This window comes from Meriones unguiculatus, chromosome 6, assembly GCF_030254825.1.
Source record: "Meriones unguiculatus strain TT.TT164.6M chromosome 6, Bangor_MerUng_6.1, whole genome shotgun sequence".
NCBI lineage: Eukaryota > Metazoa > Chordata > Mammalia > Rodentia > Muridae > Meriones > Meriones unguiculatus.
Genome location: NC_083354.1, coordinates 33,584,927 through 33,606,258, shown reverse-complemented (window position 1 = coordinate 33,606,258; position 21,332 = coordinate 33,584,927). Strand labels below are relative to the sequence as shown.

Here is a 21,332-nt window from a genome sequence, read left to right as displayed (position 1 = left end):
GCTTCAGAAAATGTCAAGGTATAGACATATAGAATTTTTTTCCTTTTTAAGATTATTGTATTTAGGGCCTGGAGAGATGGCCCCACAGTTGAGAGTATGTGTGCTCTTGTAGAGAACCACATTTGCCCATTAAGCAGCTTGCCAGGGCCAATCGCTCCAACTCCAGGGGTCTGGTGCCCTCGTCCACCTCCATAGGACATATTATTATTATATATATGGATATATATTTATACGTATACACACACATAAATAAAAATTAGTAATGTTATGTTCATTGTATAAAATGACAGGGCTCTTTATGGCATTTTTATACATATGTATAATATACTCTGATCAGTCGCCATTACCCTCTATCTTCTGTCTCTTGTCTTCTTTCTATGCCCAGGGGTCCTTCCTCTTCCCAAACAGTCCTTTTACTTTTTTATTTTATATATATATACACACACAAATACACACACAGTCCACATTCAAGAGAAAACATGCAATATATACTTTCTAATTCAGTGCAAACACATTAAGAACAATTTAATAGTGGAATTTAAAAGGTGAATGTATATTCATACATTGGTAGCAGTTAAATTCATTTGTCACATCCTACCCCAGGCTCCCTTTGTATCCTAAGTGACTTTTAGGCTTTGTCTGGTTTACTCTCTGTGCTATGCAGTTCTCTGGGCTTTAGCTAACACTGAAAATAGTCACCGCTCCAAAGTACAAACGTTCCTCCACGCAAGGGCACGTGCCACATCTGACACTCCTCCGTCCTCACAAGCCCTTCTGAGCCACTCATCATCTTGCTTTAGTGAGTTTGCCTTTCCCAGAACATAAGCTGAAACCACACAGCAGCCTGCCCTCCTCTCACTTTCAGGAATATTCATATGTAATGTTCACCCATGTCTCTTTGATGTTTAACAGCGCTTTTTAAATTAATCTATAATTCCATCATTCCCCCATCCCTTTCTTCCCTCCAGTGCTTCCCATGTGCCCCCTTGCTCGCTCTAACATTCATGGCTCTATTTCCTTAGTTGTTACACACACACATACACACACGCACACACACTCGCACCTAAATATATTAATACAATCTACTCGGCCAATACAGTGTTACTTGTATGTGCATGTACATGGTTTCAGGGCTGACCACTGGGTGCTGGATAACCAATTTGGGGGCTCTTCCTCAGGGAAGACCTGTATTTCCCCCAGCTCAGCATTCTTTACTTGCCTGTAGTTCTTTGCGGGCCCCATGAGATTACTCTCTTAGCACACCTATAGGTGTCTTTTACAGAAAACCACAACTGACAGTCAGCGAGGCTCCTGAGCACCCCCTCTCCACTGAACACCCACAGGTCTAGCAGGCAGCGAGGCTCCTGAGCACCCCCTCTCCACTGAACACCCACAGGTCTAGCAGGCAGCGAGGCTCCTGAGCACCCCCTCTCCACTGAACACCCACAGGTCTAGGAGGCAGCGAGGCTCCTGAGCATCCCTCTTCCACTGGACTCAAAAGTCCTGCTGGAAGAACAGGGTCCACCACTCCACCTGCATGCAGGAAATGAGCAGGTGCCACAGCTAAGAACTCACACTTCCTGTGAGGACAGCCTGCTCTTCCCACAGAGTTCCCACAGCGGAACTGGCTCAGGGGCGTTCCTGTCCACACTTGTGCTGAGCGTGCAGCCCCACAGTCACCAGGTGCCATCACACACCCCCTTCCCCGCGCACCCTCGGTCCCGCCTACCTGGAGACAGGGCCACAAGCCGAAGCCAGGACCCACCTGACTGTTGCCCAGACCCAACCATAGCCTTGGAAGCAGAACGCTGAGGGTTCCGTTGGTAGCTGGGGAGACGGTGTCACAATGGGACGGAGAGGGTGGGTTGGCGATGATGAGGGCCAGCTCCTGGCACACAAGTGGCCAGTCTTGGGGCCAGAATTGGCTAAGTGTAACCACATGAACTGGTGTTTTGTATTTGATTGTTAATTTGTTCCCCAATGTCTGCTTGCTGTCTTTTATGAGCAGACACTCTTGTACCCCAAAATGATGTTTGTAACCTTGCCTAAAAACTTATTCATGTTTGACCAATAAAAAGCTGACACACCTGAGCAGGGCGAATGGACAGCATGTCTAAGGTTCAAAGGCTTGGGGGGCCAGAGGAGAAGCACAGGAAGGAGGAGAAGGTGAAGGAGTAAGGAGAAAGCATAGTGTTATGGGAATTAAAAAAAGAATCACATGTGCAGGGAGGAAAGACTCTGAGAATCATGTGGAAAGGAATGGCCCAGATGAAGAATGCAAGCAATTATTTTGGAATTGTGGATGGAAAGTAGTCCAGATAGAAATGGTTAAAGCAGAAGGCATGGGAGGGAGGCTAAGAGATAAGGAGATGGCATAGATGGATTATTTCAGCCCAAGCTGAAATAAGACAAATCTAAAATCTAACAGCTATCTGTGTCTTTTATTGGTTGTAAGAACAGGTTAAATAATATCACCAGAATAATCATAGGGATAATAATAAGCATTATTAGGCCAATATCGTTTATTCTCTACGACAGTTAAGGCAGGAAGGCGAACTGCCACAACGAGGCAAACTGCCTTGTGCCTTTGCCCGAACTGCCTTCTAGACTGACAGCAAATAAAGCCACACTCTACAGCTGTCCTTCTAGCCTTCCCGACCCTATGCCTGGGTTCTGCGCTATACCTCTCTGCCTCTGGGATACCTCCCCATCCGCCAGCTTGAACTGCCTTTGTCTGACCCACCTCCCTCACATTCAGAACCCTCTTCCGCTAGTGGAAACGGGTCCCCAGTCTTTTTTCTTGGAGTAGCAGTGGGGAATCAACACAGGACCAGAAGCCAAGCCAAACCGATCATGGGGAAGCAGGGGATCTAAAGGATCCTGACTCTAGCCCAACGACATGGCTCAAAGATATCCAGCAAGAAGCAGGGATGACAGCAAAGGAGGCTGGGCCCACACTTGCCCAATTTCTCCATCGGCTCATGACACTGGCAAAACTGGTTGAGAAAAATTAGGAGGCAGGACTTAGGAGACAATGCAGCAGGCTAAGGGCTCATCATATAAGCATAGAGGACCCACGTGAAAAGCTGGAAGGGGTGGCTTGTGTTTGCAGAGTCAGGTGGACCCCTGAAGCCAGCTGGCCAGCCTGCCTGCTTTATTGTCACATCTCGGGTTCCAGCGACAGATCCTATCTCATAAAACAAGATGGAGGGGTTGGGGAGATGGCTCAGTTGGTAAGGTGCTGGTCACATAAGCATGAGGACCTGAATTCAAATCTAAAAGCACAGCCCCCTATGCCTGCATTCCGAGCACTACAGGAGTGGGAGGGAGGTTAGAATGAAAACAGGTCCCAGAGGTTCACTGGTCAGTCCAACTATCTGAATCAAAGGGCTTCAGGTTCAGTAAGAGACCACATCTCAAACCAAGGTGGAAAGTGGTTGAAAAGACACCTAATGTTGACCCTGATTCCTGCATGTACAGAGAGAGAGAGAGAGAGAGAGAGAGACAAAAAGAAGACAGAGAAATGACAGTGTTAATGTTAATTTTCATAAAACTATGTTTGCCTCTTAACCTGGCCATTACACAGATACTTGAGACTCTGTTTTATTTGTTTAATAATAAGCTTCACAATATAATAACTGAGCAGTCATCACTCTATTCTTAATCCTTTAAGCTACTTTGGCTTCCTCCCAGTTTACATCCCAGAGATACTTGCACTTTGTATCTTTCCTGCCCCAGCTCCTCTCCAGATGTCTCCTGGACCTCTCCCCTGACTGAATCCCCTACTTCCTCTTCTAACTCCTCCTCCCCTGGCTGGCAGGAAGTACAGCCTTATTCTCTCCCCTGCTCACCCATTGGCTGTCAGCTGTTTTATTGACATGTTAGGAGACAATTAGAAGGCAGTGTTTACACAACATTGAGACAGGAGATTCTCAGAACAAAGATTGCAACCAGATACAGGTGGTACAGAAATCAGCGTTTGAATTACATAATAACTTTCTGCCTACAGGACAGAGACAGACAGTGAGAAGGTGCATGGCTCCAAATGACACCCAAGGCTGACCTCTGGCTTCTACAAATGTGCATAGGAACACATGTGCACCTACATATATACAAACAGACACACACAGAGAGAGAATGAGAATCTGAATTTGCTATTAGATAAAAGCTAGCATCACAAAGAACCGTTCTTACAGCTATTCTTCAGTTCATGGTAGGCTCAAGTCTCCACTTACTGGGGAAGGGACAGAAATCCTCTTGGGGTCTCAGACATAGAACCTTTCTTCTTCACAAGGCCTCCCAGGTGTTCATGGGAAAAGGACCAAGTAACATATAAAGGTAGACCTATCAGAATCACACCTGACTTCTCAATAGAGACTATGAAAGCCAGAAGGGCCTAGGCAGATGTCATGCAGACCCTAAGAGACCACAGATGTCAGCCCAGACTATTATACCCAGTGAAGCTTTCAATCACCATAGATGGAGAAAACAAGATGTTCCATGGGGGGGGGGAACCAATACTTATGCACAAACCCAGCAAGGAGATCTTGCTGCTCTTCCAGAGAACATCAGTTCCCATCCAGCACCTACTTTGGGCAGCTTACGTACATCTGTAACTCTAGCTCAGGGGATCTGATGCGCTCTTCTGCTCTATTCAAGTACAGTATCCACATGCCATGCAATAGACACAAAAGCATCTAGAATAGATGCTATAGTAAGAAAACGAGGTATCTGGACAAGATTCACTCATCTATTCATTATATGCCAGATGCTTTTGAGATCTGGATAGAAAAGGGTTTTCTCCAAAGGATGTCAGCAACTGGGATAGAAGGAGTGGCTGCCATTCACCTAGATAAGTTGTGAAAGAATGGGTACATAATCTGGAGTTACAGAGGTGAGACCAGGGAACAAGAAAGCATGCACACACACAAGAGAGAGATGAGTTTGACAAGTGAAAGGACATGATGGCCAAGAAGGACCACTATGAGAGGCAAGGGACAGAGTCCTGGGAACATGCGGGGTCTGCTGGTGTTAGGCAACAGTTCCCAGGACACAGGTTTACACTTGTGGGAGGAACTGGATGAGCTAAGGCACAGGCTCCTGAGGACCATGTCGAGGTAAAGAAACAGTAATCAAAAGAAGAAGAAGAGGAGGAGGAGGAGGAAGAGGAGGAGGAAGAAGAAACAGTGATCAAAGGACAGGAACGGTGTGGACATGAAAAGCCAAGAATTCAAGATGTATAGTACAGTGATCTTAGTCCCAGAAGTCACCTGAAGACAGCAGACTGCCAGATTTTTGCTTGCCTAAGCAGAGTGTGAGGTTTGGTATCACTCATTTTGTGCAAGTATGTGGGTCGGTGAGAGTAACGTGAATCAAATTCATGGCCTCCTGCATGCTGGGCAAAAGCACCCGTTATAAAATAGGAAGGCTGGGGACCAGATCTGGAAGACCCCTGATGCCAGTGCTTGAGATGGAGATGTTGAACCAGCCCCAGCCAAGAGAACCTCGGCACTGAGTACCAGGATACTGTGTACCAGCTAGTCTCTATTCAACAGCACCCCTAAAGGACAGGTGTGGAATGGCATATGCCAGCCGCCATGATCCCCAAGATTTCTCCCTTCTGTTGTGATCTCATCCTCAAGACACAGAGGAGACCTGAGCTGGGAAGTATCTCCTCTGGGCTCCCAGAAGTCTTAGCTTCTAAACTGCTGGTGGGCAATCACTAATGAGAGCCTAACGGAATGAGCCATAGTACATTTTTAAATGCACACACCAGCTTGTCCCCAGCTACTCACAGTCTGTAAACAAGGGTGGGAGATGGTACACACACTGGCAGACAACACAGAGAACCTCTAAACGAACCCATGAAAGTGCCATGGTAGCAGAGCCACCGCGTGGCTGCTGTCAAATGCAGACTGCTACTGAGCGGGGGCATGCTGGGATATAGCAAGTAGCAGCAGCGAAGTGAAAGGAGCTCTGTTTTCTTCCTCCCCTACTTGGGCAGCAGAGCACAGCGATGTGGAGGAAGAGCTGATCAGTCCCTTCCCCTAGTCAGCCTCACATAAGCAAGGCACAACCTGGCCACTAGCCAGGAAAAAAGGATCTTCAAAGTAAATGCGAAATATTTTTTTTCTTTGTTAGCCTACTCCCACAGTTGGTCTGCCTGCTGCCCTGCTCTGGGTTTGAGCTGAAGTTGTTTGGGAGGGGGGTTGGTTTTGTTTTGTCTTTGTGGAAGTGCAGTATTCCAGACTGAGGGGAACAGTGAGGCCATAACCATGGAGACTGTCAGAGAAGACCAAGGAAGACCCAAGCCCTAACTCAGTCACGCCGCTGGGGTGCAGTCTGTGTGTGAGCGATGTGGAAGAGAGAGGGGACTGTGTCTGATGCTTCCGTCAGCCTCTGCAGGGGCGAGCTTGGGGCTATGGCCAAGGCTGGACGGATCCTGTGTGCTATGCATCCTGATCAAACAAGAAAATGGCGTGGGAAGTCCTCTGTTTTTGATGGGCTGGATCTCAGCGACCACAGTCAGAAGTATGAGCTGCTCACAACAGCCACCCGCATCCTGGACATCTGCTCCGTGGCCTCCATTCCATTTCTCTGGGGTGACGTTTTGAGGGACCTACAGGGGACAGAGGACAGTCAGTGATTGCCCAACACATAGTGCTCAGAACAGCCCAGGACATGACCACTCCCTGCTTAGAGTGGGGGAAATGTGCTCTAAAGCCAGTCAGATCTGTTATGCCAAAGGAGCACCATGGTTCCTAGTAAGCAATGATGGAGAGGCCAGACCCTAGGGAGAAGGCCCTTGATGGGAGGCCCAGCAAGTCCATGCTCACCGTGGGGGGTGCCTCAGCTCGAGGTCCTGGAGGGTGTCCTTCAGGGTCTGGCCCCGTGTCTCAGGCAGCAGAGCACACAGAAGGCCTGCCCCGATGGGGAGGCTGCCAAAGATGAGCATGGGGACCGCCTTGTGGTACTGCTCCAGCAGCATCACCAGCGGCGAGATGATGCCACCGACCCTGGAGAAGATGCTCACCAAGCCCATGCCTGTTTGCCTGGGGAAAGCAGCACACACTGAGCCTCTGGCCACTGAGGAGGCTGCACTCACTCCACAGACGCAGGACCCAGGGCTCTGCCATCTTTGGCCTGGCTGGGTACCTGCTTCCTGGACCAGCAAGCCCTCCCAGTCTCTCTCCTGTCACCTCTGGGAACCCAAACTCCTTTTCCACTTGTGAGTGCTCCTCTCCTGGGCCACGTCTTCACTCTCACTTTTGTCCCACATTCTGGCCCTGACAAGGCCAGGGCATGCCTGTGTTCACATCTGCCCCCAACATCCTGTGCCAGCTTGCTGAGTGGCAGCAGACTGCCAAGGGCCTAGGGTCTGTATGCAGCTCACGGGCTCTCTGGGGCTGGTGGCAGAAGACAGAGGGATTGAGTGATGTGAGATCTCCAGGAAAAAGACCAGAACTCACTCCGACGGCTTTTACCTGATGATGGTGGGGAAGAGCTCAGCAGTGTACACGTAGGATGTGGTGAAGGCAGCAGATGAGGCAAACTTCCCCACCACGGCCAGCACGGTGACCACCATGGGAAGATCTGCAGGAAATGTAGCCAGCCACACACAGGGAAGGACACCCATCACCTCCCTGTCACTCAAAGCCTCACCCTCCACCCCATGCCCCGGGGAAGCCCTTAGTCCTGAAGGGGGTGTGGGCAATGGGCCTAGCCCTGGCAGAGAGGAAGAGGGTGAGAAAAATCCTGGTACCTCCTGGGATGAAGATGACAATGATGCACATGGTACCCGCCAGTGTCAGAGAACCCAACTGGCTCCACTTGCGACCCAGCTTCTCCATCAAGAGGATGCTGGAAAGACGGGCAGGCATTTCCACTGCTCCAAATATCAGCTGTGTCAGGTAAATATCCAGGCCAAAGTCTCCCACTTGGAAGCTGAGGCCATAATATATCAGACTGTCCACAAACCTAGAAAGTACCCAAGTATCCTAGTCACTGCTGAGTGTAGGTCAAGTCACACCCAAAGGAGCACCCTGACTTAATGAGCTCCCCCCAGGAGACACAGGCCCACCTGGGGACAGACCGTCACAGCCACAGCCTCTGTGGACCCCTCCAGTGACACACGGCAGAACGTGAGTGGCCCTCTGGCTGTCCTCATGGAGGGACAAGGCCCTGACTTACCAGACAGCAATGAGAATCAGAGTCACCTTCCTGAGATGAGGGTGTCTGAAGAGATCCAAGGCGTTCCCCGAGGGGCCTGTCTTCTCAGGGACGAGCTAGAGTGAGGGGCAGAGTGAGTGGCAGGGACACAGGCACGGAGACTGGCCTGAGGTGGGGGTGGGCCCGAGCCTGCTTGCAGATACCTGGTTCAGGAGCTCTGGAGGAAGTGGCCGCCTGTTCACAGAGGCTGCCTTCTGGACCAGTTGCTTGGCCTCCTCTGTCCTTCCTTGGGAGAGGAGCCACCTTGGAGATTCTGGCAGAACCCTGTCAGCCACACATGGCTGTGATGCTTGGGGCCTTGAGCTCCGTGCAGCCACCCAGAATTCCAGGCCACACTCAGCCTCCCACCCACAGGCTCTCCTCTGTGCCCAGCACCCTGCCATAGCACTTCCGACTAGGGCGGCCCCGTCCCTGGCAAGGGTCCCCTTACCAGAAGTAGAAGAAGAGCAGGAAGATTGGTGTGGTGCCAATTATCTGAAGGAGTCTCCAGTTGTGGACGCCATAGGCCAGGCCTGCTAATAGCATCAGCCCAAGGGCAAAGCTGCTCTGGGCCAGCACCATGGCTCGTGTTCTCCAGGATGGCCCCACCCACTCTGAAACTGTGAAGACAAAGGCAGAGACTGAGCCCAAATGTCCTTGCTCCTCTTCTGGTGTTTCCTAAATGCCAGCCTCTCAGAGACGTGACTCAGTCTCACCACAGAAAAGTTTGCTGAGGCCTTTTTAGGTGCAATCCCCACCAGTGGTTTCAGGGATCTGACTCTGAGCAAGAAGGCTCCCGGGCCCAGATACTCACGCAGGGCATTGGTGCTTAGTAAATACCCAGCGGCAGCAGTCGCCAAGACAAAGCGCAGGGTCAGGTAGAGCTCAAAGCTGGGCACGAAGGCTGTGGCAAGGCCTGTGCTACCTACCAGAAGCAGCTGCACCAGGAGGGACAGTCTGCGGCCAATCCTGACATAACAGGGAGACAAGTCTGTGAGGAGAAGGGCCTTCCCAGGACTCAATCAAGGGAGACCCAGGCCAGCCTGTCCTGGGGGGTCTGTCAGGGTGAGGAGGTAGGACCTGCCCTGGGAGTCCCATTGGAAGGGAGGCATGAGGACTTATCTTGAGGCCCCCTGGGAAGGCTCCAGGGGATAACTGAGTCAGCACTAACTGCCTGAAATGATGGTAGGTCAGCAGCACATACCAGTCACAGATGGGCCCAAAGATGAGGGCCCCAACGAGGAGTCCAGCCATGAACACCGACTGGGAGGCCCCCTTCAGGCTCTTCCTGTCACACACCAGGTCGAACTGCGGCAGAACATATTCATGTAAGACCAGGTGCAGCATCCAGGGGCAACTTTACCATCCAGGCACCCATGCCTCACACACCGTGTGCCAAGGCAGCTCACAGCAGCACAGTGTACGCGACGTCATCAGAAATAAAAAATGAGCGTTGGGCTATATAATGTTTATTGTCAGCCCCAAGACTGTCACGGCGGTATTCTTTAACCCCCTATCACAAATAATAGGACACAGACACCTGTTAGATTTATAATTACCTTATTTACCTTGGGCCAGGCAGACATTTCACTTACACTGTCTCAGTATCCTCACCATCCATCTCCTAGCCTCCATCCAATGCCTTTACCTTAACCTTCCTCATCTGGACTTTCACCCCTAATCTCATGGTTCTTGCTTGTATTCTTCATCTGGGCTCTTTTAACGCCAATGTGTTTTTTTCTTCACACTAACCCATCGTGGCATCCTCCCTCCTCCTCTCTTCCTGTCCTCTGCCTGTGCCCTGTAATTCTCCTTTCCCCTAAGCCCGGGGAAACTTAGCCATGCCTACCCCATCCTGCCCTACCCAGGTACAGGCTGTTTAATCATCCAAGCAGGTATGTTTTAGGCAGGGTCACAGGACAAGGGTAGGTGTAACCAGATTTTGAGGGCCAGCACTAGGCCAACCCCCAACCACATGTGCTAGTTAAGATCTAGATATCATAGGGAATCTCTGGGTTCTGTCAGATATCACAACTTGCCTAAGAATTCACAATTCAACACAGGGTACACTCTTTTCTCTCCAATGATGTTAGATTTACCCAGTATCTTGTTTGACAGTTGCTTCTGTAAAAAGCAAGTAACATGTGTAATTCTACATGAAACCAAAACTGAGAGCAGCGGGGCCGCACCAGGAGAGACAGTCTGGTGGGACCAGGAAGCGGTGCATCTGCTGTGTGGCAGAGTCCTGTGAGTATGTTTCCGTCTACTGGAACACCTGCTCTTCCTGTTCACTCTTATTTTTCTGTCTCTGTGATAAAAACCATGACTAAAAGCAAGAAGGATTTATTCCGTTTACATATCCAGGTCAGTGAGGAAAGTCAGAGAGGAGCTCAAGGCGGAAGCAGAGGCAGGAACCCCGGAGGGAGGCTGATTACCAGTGTACTCACTGGCTCGTCCTCAGTCTGAGACCATCTGCCCAGGAGCAGGCCCACCCGCCATGGGCTGGGCTCCCCCACACCAATCACCAGCACAGGTCCGGCCGCAGGGTGATCTGCTCTGGGAAATTCCTCAGCTGCGGCTGCCTCTTCCCTGGACTCCACGTTAGAAGCTCACCCGCACACCGTGTACGGGACTCTAGTGGGGGGGGGGGGCAGGGTGTCGTGTAGTGCAGGCTGTGTATTCACTTTGTAAGCAAGATGACCTGCAGCTCCTCGTCCTCCCGCCTCTACCTCCTGAGCGCCGGGATTGTAGGCATGTGTCACAATGCCAAGCTCTTTGTGTATTAATTTCTAAAACAGCTACTTGTTAGGGCAAAAATACCATTAAAATATTTGGATTTAATTACTTAACACCTAGAACTGTTGAGTATTTTTCTGGCATAGAGAAAACCATGTAAAATTATGGATACAGTAAGGATGTAAAATTTGAGAACTTCTGAAAAACTCTAACAGCTGCTTCCTGACAAACAGCCCATTTCCTGTGTAAGCTTCTTGGCCTTTCCCAAGATTTCGCATATGGCTTTCCAGTCAACCTCAAATGCCCACACTTTTATCAGGATTCTTCAGAGTGCTGACACAGGGATTCCAAGTGTGGGAGTGCGCGGGCCCACGTGTCCCTGCATGGAGGGTGACTGCATACGCCGGCCCCACCCTGCCAGGCTGTGGCTCCGAGGGGGAGCTCCGTGTCCTGTATGGAGCAGTCCCGTGCATCAATGCTTAGGTGGGAGCCACCCTGTGGGGGCCCCCTTTCAGCAGCACAACTATACATCTGCACCAGCAGAGTGGAGCCTACCAGAGCATCCGTGTGAGGGACCGGGATGCAGGTGTACACCACCATGCCTGGCTATTTTTTACCCTGTGATTAGATTCACGAGTGTGAACTCTGCAGACAATAATGTGTTACGATGTCAAAAGTGAGACATGCCTGCTGGGTGTTTCTTAAGCGACTCAAGCTGTCAATCACAAAAACCACACATGACGCTGAAGACACTGAAATGAGTTGTCCTTTGCCTTTTCATTAGCAATATCCCAAATTGACCAAAAGCATTCCGTCTGGTTGGAAAGACCTGGTTTAAACTCAGAAGGCAGTAGGCAGAGATGAGACATGTCTACTGCTGTAAGCACGAAATTAAACCAAGCAAAGGCAAAGAGAATGTTCACTGAACTGGGTTAATGAATAAGTGGACTAAAGCCCACTTCTAGCCAGTTGGCCATCGGTTAAACAACTTAGCAAGAAATTAACCAGTACAGGAGTTGCTGTATTCATGCTTCTCAAGGACAACAGTTCATTCTGAAGGACTTGCGGGGTGTGTGGGATGGCGAACTAGCTGCCTGCGTGGAGCAAGGCAGGACAGGCAGCGTACCTGCTGGGCTTCCCATTCTCTCCAGCTTGGGTTTTGTCTAGCAACTAGAGATGGCTTCAGTGTGAGATATCACTTAAAATGAATGAAAATAAACGGGGGCCTGCTGCTGCCAGGCCCCATAGTCAGGGCGGAATAGCCTTGTCTGCCCTGGAGCCTGTTAGCCAATTTGCCTGTGTCTTGGTCTCCATTCGCTCAGAAGTGGGAATAAGGCCAAGCACACTGTGACCTGATGTGATCGGGTCATCAGAACGTGTCTCTACCCTGTGGCTGCTCCACAGAATGCCAGGGCAGTGGCCTGTGGCCACAAGGCTGTTGGGGACGGGTACAGAGCTTTGTGCAGGAAAGGCGAGCCTCACACCCTCCCAAGTCTGGCAGCCTCAGTCCTGGGGACGCTTCCCACTGTTCAGGAGCAGCACCTGAGGCTTGCAGGAAGGGGTGCTCAGTCTCAGGTTCGGGTGCCATGTGACAGACAGCAAGGGATGGAGGGTTCCAACTTGCTATGCCAGTCACGACCCTTCCCGGCTTTTAACAGGTACAGTGAGTGATTCTGCCTTAGACCCATCATAGCGGCCTATAGCACAGGCCGCCACATCTCCCTCCCCTCCCCCTAACCTTTAATAGCCCTCTTGGGTTTCTAGGAGAAAGCTTCAACTCCTTGGCACTTCACCTAAGACCTCTAAGAGCTGGCTCTTTCCTATTTCCCAGACCCTTTTATGCCGGCATGCCTCAACTGTGCTAGGCATTGCATGCCTCCAGACCCTTGAAAAGGGCCCTCTCTTTCTTTCCTTCCCTCCCGTTCAGATAGCTAAGGTCCCTGGACAGTTCACACAGCTGTGGCTCATTGGCCGAGCATCCATCTCTACTTATTGGCCCTGCGGACAGCATGGCCAGCATGTTCCCTTTTTATTGCGATTAGGTACGCAGGTGACGTTGCAAAGGCACACTAAGGAGGGGAACATCCTCAAGGGTGCCCCATCTGTCCTAAAACATGCTCCCTTCCGATTAGCGTGCTTTGAGTTTGCATTTGAATATGAAGCCACGGGTCATGGTGTGGAAGGCATCGCTCAAGGGTGCCCCATCTGTCCTAAAACATGCTCCCTTCCGATTAGCGTGCTTTGAGTTTGCATTTGAATATGAAGCCACGGGTCATGGTGTGGAAGGCATCGCTCAAGGGTGCCCCATCTGTCCTAAAACATGCTCCCTTCCGATTAGCGTGCTTTGAGTTTGCATTTGAATATGAAGCCACGGGTCATGGTGTGGAAGGCATCGCTCAAGGGTGCCCCATCTGTCCTAAAACATGCTCCCTTCCGATTAGCGTGCTTTGAGTTTGCATTTGAATATGAAGCCACGGGTCATGGTGTGGAAGGCATCGCTCAAGGGTGCCCCATCTGTCCTAAAACATGCTCCCTTCCGATTAGCGTGCTTTGAGTTTGCATTTGAATATGAAGCCACGGGTCATGGTGTGGAAGGCATCGCTCAAGGGTGCCCCATCTGTCCTAAAACATGCTCCCTTCCGATTAGCGTGCTTTGAGTTTGCATTTGAATATGAAGCCACGGGTCATGGTGTGGAAGGCATCGCTCAAGGGTGCCCCATCTGTCCTAAAACATGCTCCCTTCCGATTAGCGTGCTTTGAGTTTGCATTTGAATATGAAGCCACGGGTCATGGTGTGGAAGGCATCGCTCAAGGGTGCCCCATCTGTCCTAAAACATGCTCCCTTCCAATTAGTGTGCTTTGAGTTTGCATTTGAATATGAAGCCACGGGTCATGGTGTGGAAGGCATCGCTCAGAGCACCCTTGGGTTGGGAGACAGGGCCCTTCCTTGTACATGGGAGCTCACATCAGGAGTGCTGCTCTGCCACAGAGCTGAGCATTACCACGTGGAACAGGACACAAAGGTGACCAATGGCTACTTTGGTCTGAGGTAGGAGTAGCATGTGAGGTAGCCAAGCACCCAAGGCCTAGCCTGGTTACTGACTAAGGATGAAAAGAGGCCTCAGCATGGCTAATACCACGGTGAAGAAGCCAGGGTCGGAGTCCAATCTGAAACATATAAATGGGCAAGAAAATTCCAGGAAAGTGGAATGCCTTCGTTTGCCTTCTCCTGCTGTGATAAAAACACTTAGGGGACGCTGCAGGGTTTGTCTCAGCTCCCGGGTTATAGTCCATTGTTGGGGGGAGCAAGTCGGGCAGCACTTTGAAGCAGAAAAGGATCAGAGCTGCTTTCTCGCCAGCTCCCGGGCTCTAGCTACCTTTCTTACACAGCTCAGGTCTACCTGCCTAGAGGTGGTATTGTCTACAGTGGGCTGGGCCCTCCTACATCAATTAGCAATTTCCACAAACATGGCCACAGTCCAATCCGACCTGGGCAGTTCCTCAACTAAGGCTTCCTATTCCCAGATGAATCTCATATGTATCAAGTTGACAGTAAAACTAGCCAGGATTTCACTCCTTGTCAATTTAATGCATAAACGCATCACCTGTTAAACTATAACTTTCCTTTCTTATTTGTCGCCAAGATCTTACATCAAAACCACAGTATTAAATACAGTACAACTTTAAAACTCCCACAACTTTAAAAATCCCAGGGTTTTAAAAGTCCAATGTCTCTTTAAAACTCTAAAGTCTCTCAACTATAATTTTTTTTTTAAGTTATATACTTCCTTACTCCCCAAATAGAAGAATAGTAATAATCCAGCAAAGCAAAGCCTAAACCCAACACTATAAAGAACTCAGGATCCAACATCTGGAACTCACTCATGAACTCCTGGGCTCCAAGTGGCTTGGGAAGCCCCTCTTCTCTGGCTCCAACATCCAAAATACACACAGCTGATCTTGTAGGCTCAGGCTGCCTCCACCCCTTATGTGCTGCTATTCTAAGTAGTCATCCTGGCACTGTCAGTATTCTGAGGTGTCCTCTGCAACTGAAGGCTGTCCCCTCACCAATGTCTTCTCTTGGCCTTTCTGCCAGGGCTCCAAATGTATCTCATGGGGCCAAGTGTCAGCTTTGGTCCTGGGCCTCTTCAGTCCTGGGTTCCGCACTGTAAGGAGGCTGAGCTGAACTAAGGGCCTCTCCTGAACTCGCTTTAGGGACTCCAGCACTCCCATGTGGTCTCGGGCTTGAGCTGCTCCTCATGACCCCCTCAATCTTGCATCTCTCATGCCCTCAAAGTCAGAACCACATGGGAGACTCTTACCATCGTCAAGTTCAGTTCCTAGCTGGAGCTGAGGCCACACAGTGCCCACTCCACCCCACCCACCCTGGACCACAGCTTCCCTGTGCTAACTCTGATGGTCTCTGTTGATCATGGCTGATTTTTCAGTCCCAGATGACCAGCATCCATTATCCAGTAAAGCAAAGGTTTCATTTCTACAGTCTTAATCCAACATGTGACACAACCCTAATAGTTTTCCCTTCCCTCTGAAACCTCACAGGCCGCACATCCGCCATCTGTATTTCTCTCAACATTTTTATCTTCCGAGATCCCAAGCCCACTAAGCTCTGAGCACTTGGCTGCTTTTCTACTCAAAGGTCCAACATCTTCCACAATCCCCCAAACAACGCATTCAGGTCCAGCATGGTAACAGTCCTATCACGGCACCAACTCTGCTTGCTCTCGGGCTACCTTCCTCAGACAGCTGGAGCCAACCTGCCTAGAAATGGCTTTTCTCAAAGAGAGCTGGGTCCTCTCACATAAATAAGCAATCCAGAAAATGCCTCCGAGTCGTGTCCACAGCCTGATCTGACCTAGACAACCCCTCGACTATGGTGTCACTATTCCCGGGGACCAGGACACAGACTGTCAAACCAGCTGTTTGGAGCACTGGAACCACCTTCTGACATCCACACAAGAGACAAGTCTCCACGTGAGGGCGCCGTGTTTATGGTCTTCTTCGCATTTCTTTATTGTATGTGTGCGCCTGTTCGTGTGTGCACGTTTGCACTCGCGCGCCATAGCGTGTTTGTGGAGGCCAGAGGACTTCTGGAATTGGTTCTGTCTATCAAGTGGGTTCCAGGAATTGAACTCAAGTCATCAGGCTTGCCAGCAGCACCTTTTCTGCTCAGCCATCTTGCTGGCCCAGTGGTGACTGCTTTCTGACATCTTTGCAGCCAAGCATTGCTGGAGAGTCATAGAATCTTGCTTTTTTTTTTTTTTTTTTTTGGTGTGTGTGTGGGGTGGGGGTTGAGACAGAGTTTCTTTGTGTAGCCCTGGCTGTCCTGAAACTCACTTTGTAGACCAGGCTGGCCTTGAACTCACAGTGCCTGCCACTACCACTCAAACGCTTGGGATACTATTGAACAAGAGGGTGATGAGCAATTGTGGTGGCTGAGTACCTAAAGACAGGAGTATTTCTATATATCATTGTGCTCATTCACAAGTGTAAAAAAAAAAAAAAAAAAAAAAAAAAAAAAAAAAAAAAAAACAGTGTCCAGTTGTTTTCTTGGTTGCGAGGACCCAGACTGACCTCTGGTGGAGAAGCATGTCAAGAAGACACAGAAGGCCATCATGTCAGAGCTGCTGCCTCCAGAGCTGGTGCTGCCAGACCAGTGCTGAGCACACAGAGACCTTCCGAGGCCCATGAAAGGGCCCAGAACGTGCATCTATCCTAAGCGAGCAGGGAAACCTCAGGGGGGAAGAAGAACATCCGGTGGGCGCTGTCATTTAATAACACATGCCATTTAGACTGTGCCTTCTGGCCCACCCATGAGCAGAGCAGTGTTTGATGGACTCATTAAAGTATTGGCCCCCATCCTGCCCCTCCTGTTCCCGAGAGGTTCCGTGTGGTTACCTTTCAAGGAAATCTGCTGGCTCCTAGATGTTGGAAAATGAAGTTAATTTCTAACTTCTTTCACTGATAAACGAAGAAAAGGATTGAACTTTTCAAACACCAAATGTGGGCTGACAAGACAGCTCAGGAGTAAGGACTCTTGCCACCAGACTTGAAGACCTGCGTTCAGCCCTCAAGACTCATGTGGTAGAAGGACAGACCTGGTCCCTTCAAGCTGTTTTCTGACCACACATATGCTTCGACCACCCCCAACACACACACACACACACACTCACATGCACACCCAGCACCTACATGGCAGTTCAAAACTACCTGTAACTCCAGCTCCAGAGACACTGACAACCTCCTCTGGCCTCTACAGGCACCAGGCACGTGAGCAGGCAACACACCCATACATATAAAATAATAATACCTTAAAAACAAAAACATACCAAACTGACTGAGCTCATAATTTCAGCAATGGTTCCCTCTCAGTTTAACGTGGAGTTGGAACCTGACAGTGAGGACGTGGTCCTTCCAAAACCCAGCTGAAGGTTCCCCAAGCTTTGGAGGAAAACTGAGGAATGGTGCTGGATGAGGGGTCTATAGGAGACTCTTGTCTGATTTGGGGCAATGGGTATGCAGGCCTGCCCCCTGAAGGAGCCACCCACTGGCTGGTGAGTGGTAATGGAGGGAACCAGTCAGGGGGACCCCAGATGTCTGTTTAGCACATGGAGAAGCACCAGGCACCTCTATGGGGCTTTCTAGTGTCATAAAAATCATGGCAGGAGTTGTATGAAACCTCTTACTGAAATTGTTGCGGTTTCCAGCTTATAAAAAGATTCAGATAATCTTTCCCTCGTTCCCCAAATTCCAATTTTTAATGATTGGCTGGTGTTAAACCCAGGATTTCTCTCTTGTAAGTTTTAAATTCGCACATTTTTATCAAGAACGTTAAAGGACATACAAAAAGAGGTGCCAACTCTTTGCAAACATACCATCCTGACTCTGAGCCCTTGACCCTCCCTTCTTGAGGCTCCCAGACACACGCCTGCTGCCCTTGGTCAGGCTTTCTTCTGTGTTTGTCTGTAAAGGACTTCGTATTCTCTGTCAGCATTTGGGGGAACATTTGGGAGAATATTCTGGCACCACCAGCCTCAACTCCTTTCTTCAAGAAGGTGGAAGCAAATGGCTCGAGTCCATTGACTCTGTATTTCTATACGAGGGACCCACATGTTTCCTGACCATTGGGATCCTGGAAGATGAAGAACAGGGTACCTCTCTCCTTTGACTGCTCCCCCGCCATTTGGGCTGGATGAAATTACATAATAGCCCAGCACACCCTGTGGACCAAGCTTACAGTCATGCCGGAGCAACCAGGAAGGTCCACTGGCCTTACAGATGCTGCTGTTTGGCCAACGGAACAGAGTAGTTCTGTACAATTACAAACTTTTGAGGGAAGGACAAGGCCAGAACCCAGCACAGGGTGATGCCAGGGAGTCATGGAGAGGCCTAGAACAGGGGTTCTCAATCTGTGGGCCTCAGCCCCTTTAGGAGGAGTCAAATGATGCTTTCACAGGGGTTACATGTCAAATATTTGCATTTCAATTCAGAATGGTAGCACAATTATTGAAGTATCAACAAAAATGATTTTAAACACAGGAGGAAGATTCAGTGATTAGGAGTATCCCTGAGCCACCTAGTTCCCTGGGTGAGGGGGCAGGATGACCAAGTGAGGAGAATCCCAGGCAGGAAGGACACATCCTCAGACCTGGAAGGATTACAGTCCCACCCAAAACGTGAATGTTTCACTTTGGTTAAAACATTGTCTGCAAAGGCTTCGAAAAATGAACTTTTTTTTTTTTTCAAATGTGTGAAGGGAGTGAATGTTTAATCTGTGGGATCGAGATCTGCAATCAGAAAAGTTAAGAGAGTGCCTCAAGAACCCACTCCCTCAGGTCTCTAGACTCTCCATATATGCTCCTCTGCTGACAAGAAAGGCAGGGCGGACAGAGGGGACCCAGCATAGCAGTCCCGGTTCCATGACCAGCTTCCTATATGGCTTGGGCTAAGGAACCTCCAACTCTGTGTGCCTCACTCTTCCCTCCTGGAAAGGGCAGCAGCTGGCACAAGATGCTCTTGGAGGCCCCTGGGACTTGGAGGCAGCTGGAAGAGAAACTGATTTATCTGCTTGCATTTTTAAGAGACTGAGCTAATAGAAGCAAATGTTTGGTTATCCACACAACAGTCACAGGGTCTGAAGTATTCTACAGAATCCCAGATGCAGGGAGAAAAAGACCTAAAAAGCAGCTGAGAAGTAGGAAGCCACGTTGGGCATGGAGGAAGACAGAGCAAAGGACGTGGAAGGAGAAGACGCTAGACAGGAGGAGACCAGTAGGTACTTCTCTGATCAAGAGGCTTGGAAGTCTCTAGACTAGGTTAACTTACAGCCACGCAGACTTGCAGAGGCTCTCTGAAAGATAAAGGGAGCAGTGGGCACAGGTTAAGTGGGGCAAAAATAAAGGCAAGTGGCTGGGCACACGACATAAACTTTTTTTCATAGGTGGTGTGGGTCCAAAGCAAGTACTTTACCCACTGAGCCAGCTCCCAAACTCTTGCTAATTTTTATTCATTCCTTATTTTCAAAGGTATTAAACAACAACAGAAAGAGGTTATGAATCACAGAATACTTCGCATCTGGCCTCTGTGGCCCAGGTCCCGTTTTAATATAACAGAGTTAGATTCAGCTCCCAGACATACCATCTATTGCCTGAACCAGGCTCCCCCCTCCCCTTTTTTTTTCTTCTCTGTAAAAGATTTCCTCTTCTCTGTCAACAGTTCATGGGTATCTTAGTACCAGCATATTCACAAAAGGACAGACAAAATAAAGAAACATTGATGGACAAAGCAAAGCAGAGAAAATGAGAGAATGAGAGATAGGCCAACAAACAGAGGACAGAAAGAAACACAGGATAACCAGGAAATGGGGAAATAGCAACAGATAGCTATGAACAAGCATAAAGACAGAGACAGAGCTACAGAAGGTGATCAAAGGCACGAGGTCAGACACAGGGACTGGCAGAACCACACAAGTGGACACACAGACAGCAGACTATCTTACCTCATTCTTTAGGGACAAAGGCCTGTTCTCAGGGTACTCCCAGCCTGAGTCGCAGGCCTGTGTCTCATTGAAGCGGTGGCTGAGGATGTCTTCCAGGCTGGCACTGTCAGGAGGTGGCCGGAACATGAGGCAGGACTCGGGCCTGCCTGATGTGTCATTGGGTATGCTTATGGCCAGCTGCTCAGCTGCACTCAGGTTTAGAGTGTGGTTCTTGACCCAGGACACTGAACAGTGGTGGGCTTCATCAAGGACCATGAAGACCTGACCAAACACGAAGAACCCAGACAGGAAATTGGGGATGGCCATCAGGATAGTCAACTGTATCTGGAAGCGACCAAAGTCGCCCACTTCAGCCATGACCTGTGCAAACTGAGCCATGTCTGCTTGTCACTCCTTAGTCTAGGAACACCAGGCAGGTCTGAATCCTGGCTTTGGGGCGCTTGTGTCTCTGGGCTGTGGTGACAGCTACATTAATGTTTAACCCAGCCTTGCTGAGCTCTGCGTATCACACCTCTCCTACTAGCTGCAGCCAAGAAGGTGCTACGGTTTGACACTTAAATGCACCCCCCCCCAACAAAGGTCTATCTGTTGAAGGCTTGGTACTCACCTGGTGGTACTGCTGAGAGGCAGTGCAACCTTGAGGAGGTGGGGCTTATCTGAAGGAAGCGGAGGTTGCAGGCATGCCTTTGGAGGAGCTACTGCACCCCCCCCCCATCTTTCTTCATCCTGTACTTCCAGAATACTATCGGGCTGGCAGCCTTGCGCCAACATGCTCTTCTGTCATATTGTCTGCTGTCACCTCCAGATGACAAAAAACAGAGCCTAGAGACCAGGAAGCCTCTGAAACTATGAACCAAAATAAATCTTTTGTCCTTTTAGTGATTGCTGTCAAGTCTGTTGTCACAGTACAGGAATCTTACTAGAGCCAACAGCATTAAGAAGCAGGGTGCTTGTTTGGAATGGGTTTGCTGAGGGTGGTGGGAAGGGCTCGTCTTTCTGTAAGCAGAGCTCTGTGAATGGTTCTAGCAAGGGTACCAAAAACTAGCATGCTGAAAGGAGTGCAGGGTACGGCTGTGCTCACGAGGCTCCTGATGGAAAAGGAGCACTAGGAACCAGACTAGATTCCATGTCTGTCACATTCCAGAAAACAAATACAATGCTGTGTAGATTTAATCTGTGACTTTTTATATTTTAACCTATATTTTATATTTTAGTCTACATTTTTATATTTTAGTCTATATTTTAATCTGTGATTAGTTCTGTGACTCTGTGATGCCGAGTTCAAAGATAATAAATTGATGAATCTGGTAGAGGAAATTTCATGGCTGTAAGTATCTAGGCGATGGCAGAGGTATTTGCTGGCTGCTTTCAA

At 49.5% G+C, this 21,332-nt stretch overlaps 1 protein-coding gene across 1 annotated transcript; it reads right to left on the bottom strand.

The window, feature by feature from the left end:
* Window positions 1–499: 499 nt before the first annotated feature.
* Window positions 500–20,399, bottom strand: LOC110555045 (solute carrier family 22 member 13). The gene is made up of 10 exons (XM_060385068.1): window positions 19,961–20,399; window positions 9,413–9,516; window positions 9,023–9,177; window positions 8,660–8,828; window positions 8,373–8,493; window positions 8,191–8,285; window positions 7,763–7,977; window positions 7,485–7,593; window positions 6,837–7,052; window positions 500–6,619 (listed from the first exon to the last, which is right to left on the bottom strand). Exons 1-10 carry the CDS (start codon window positions 20,336–20,338, stop codon window positions 6,526–6,528), a joined length of 1,656 nt encoding a protein of 551 aa, XP_060241051.1. The 5' UTR covers window positions 20,339–20,399; the 3' UTR covers window positions 500–6,525.
* Window positions 20,400–21,332: the final 933 nt, after the last annotated feature.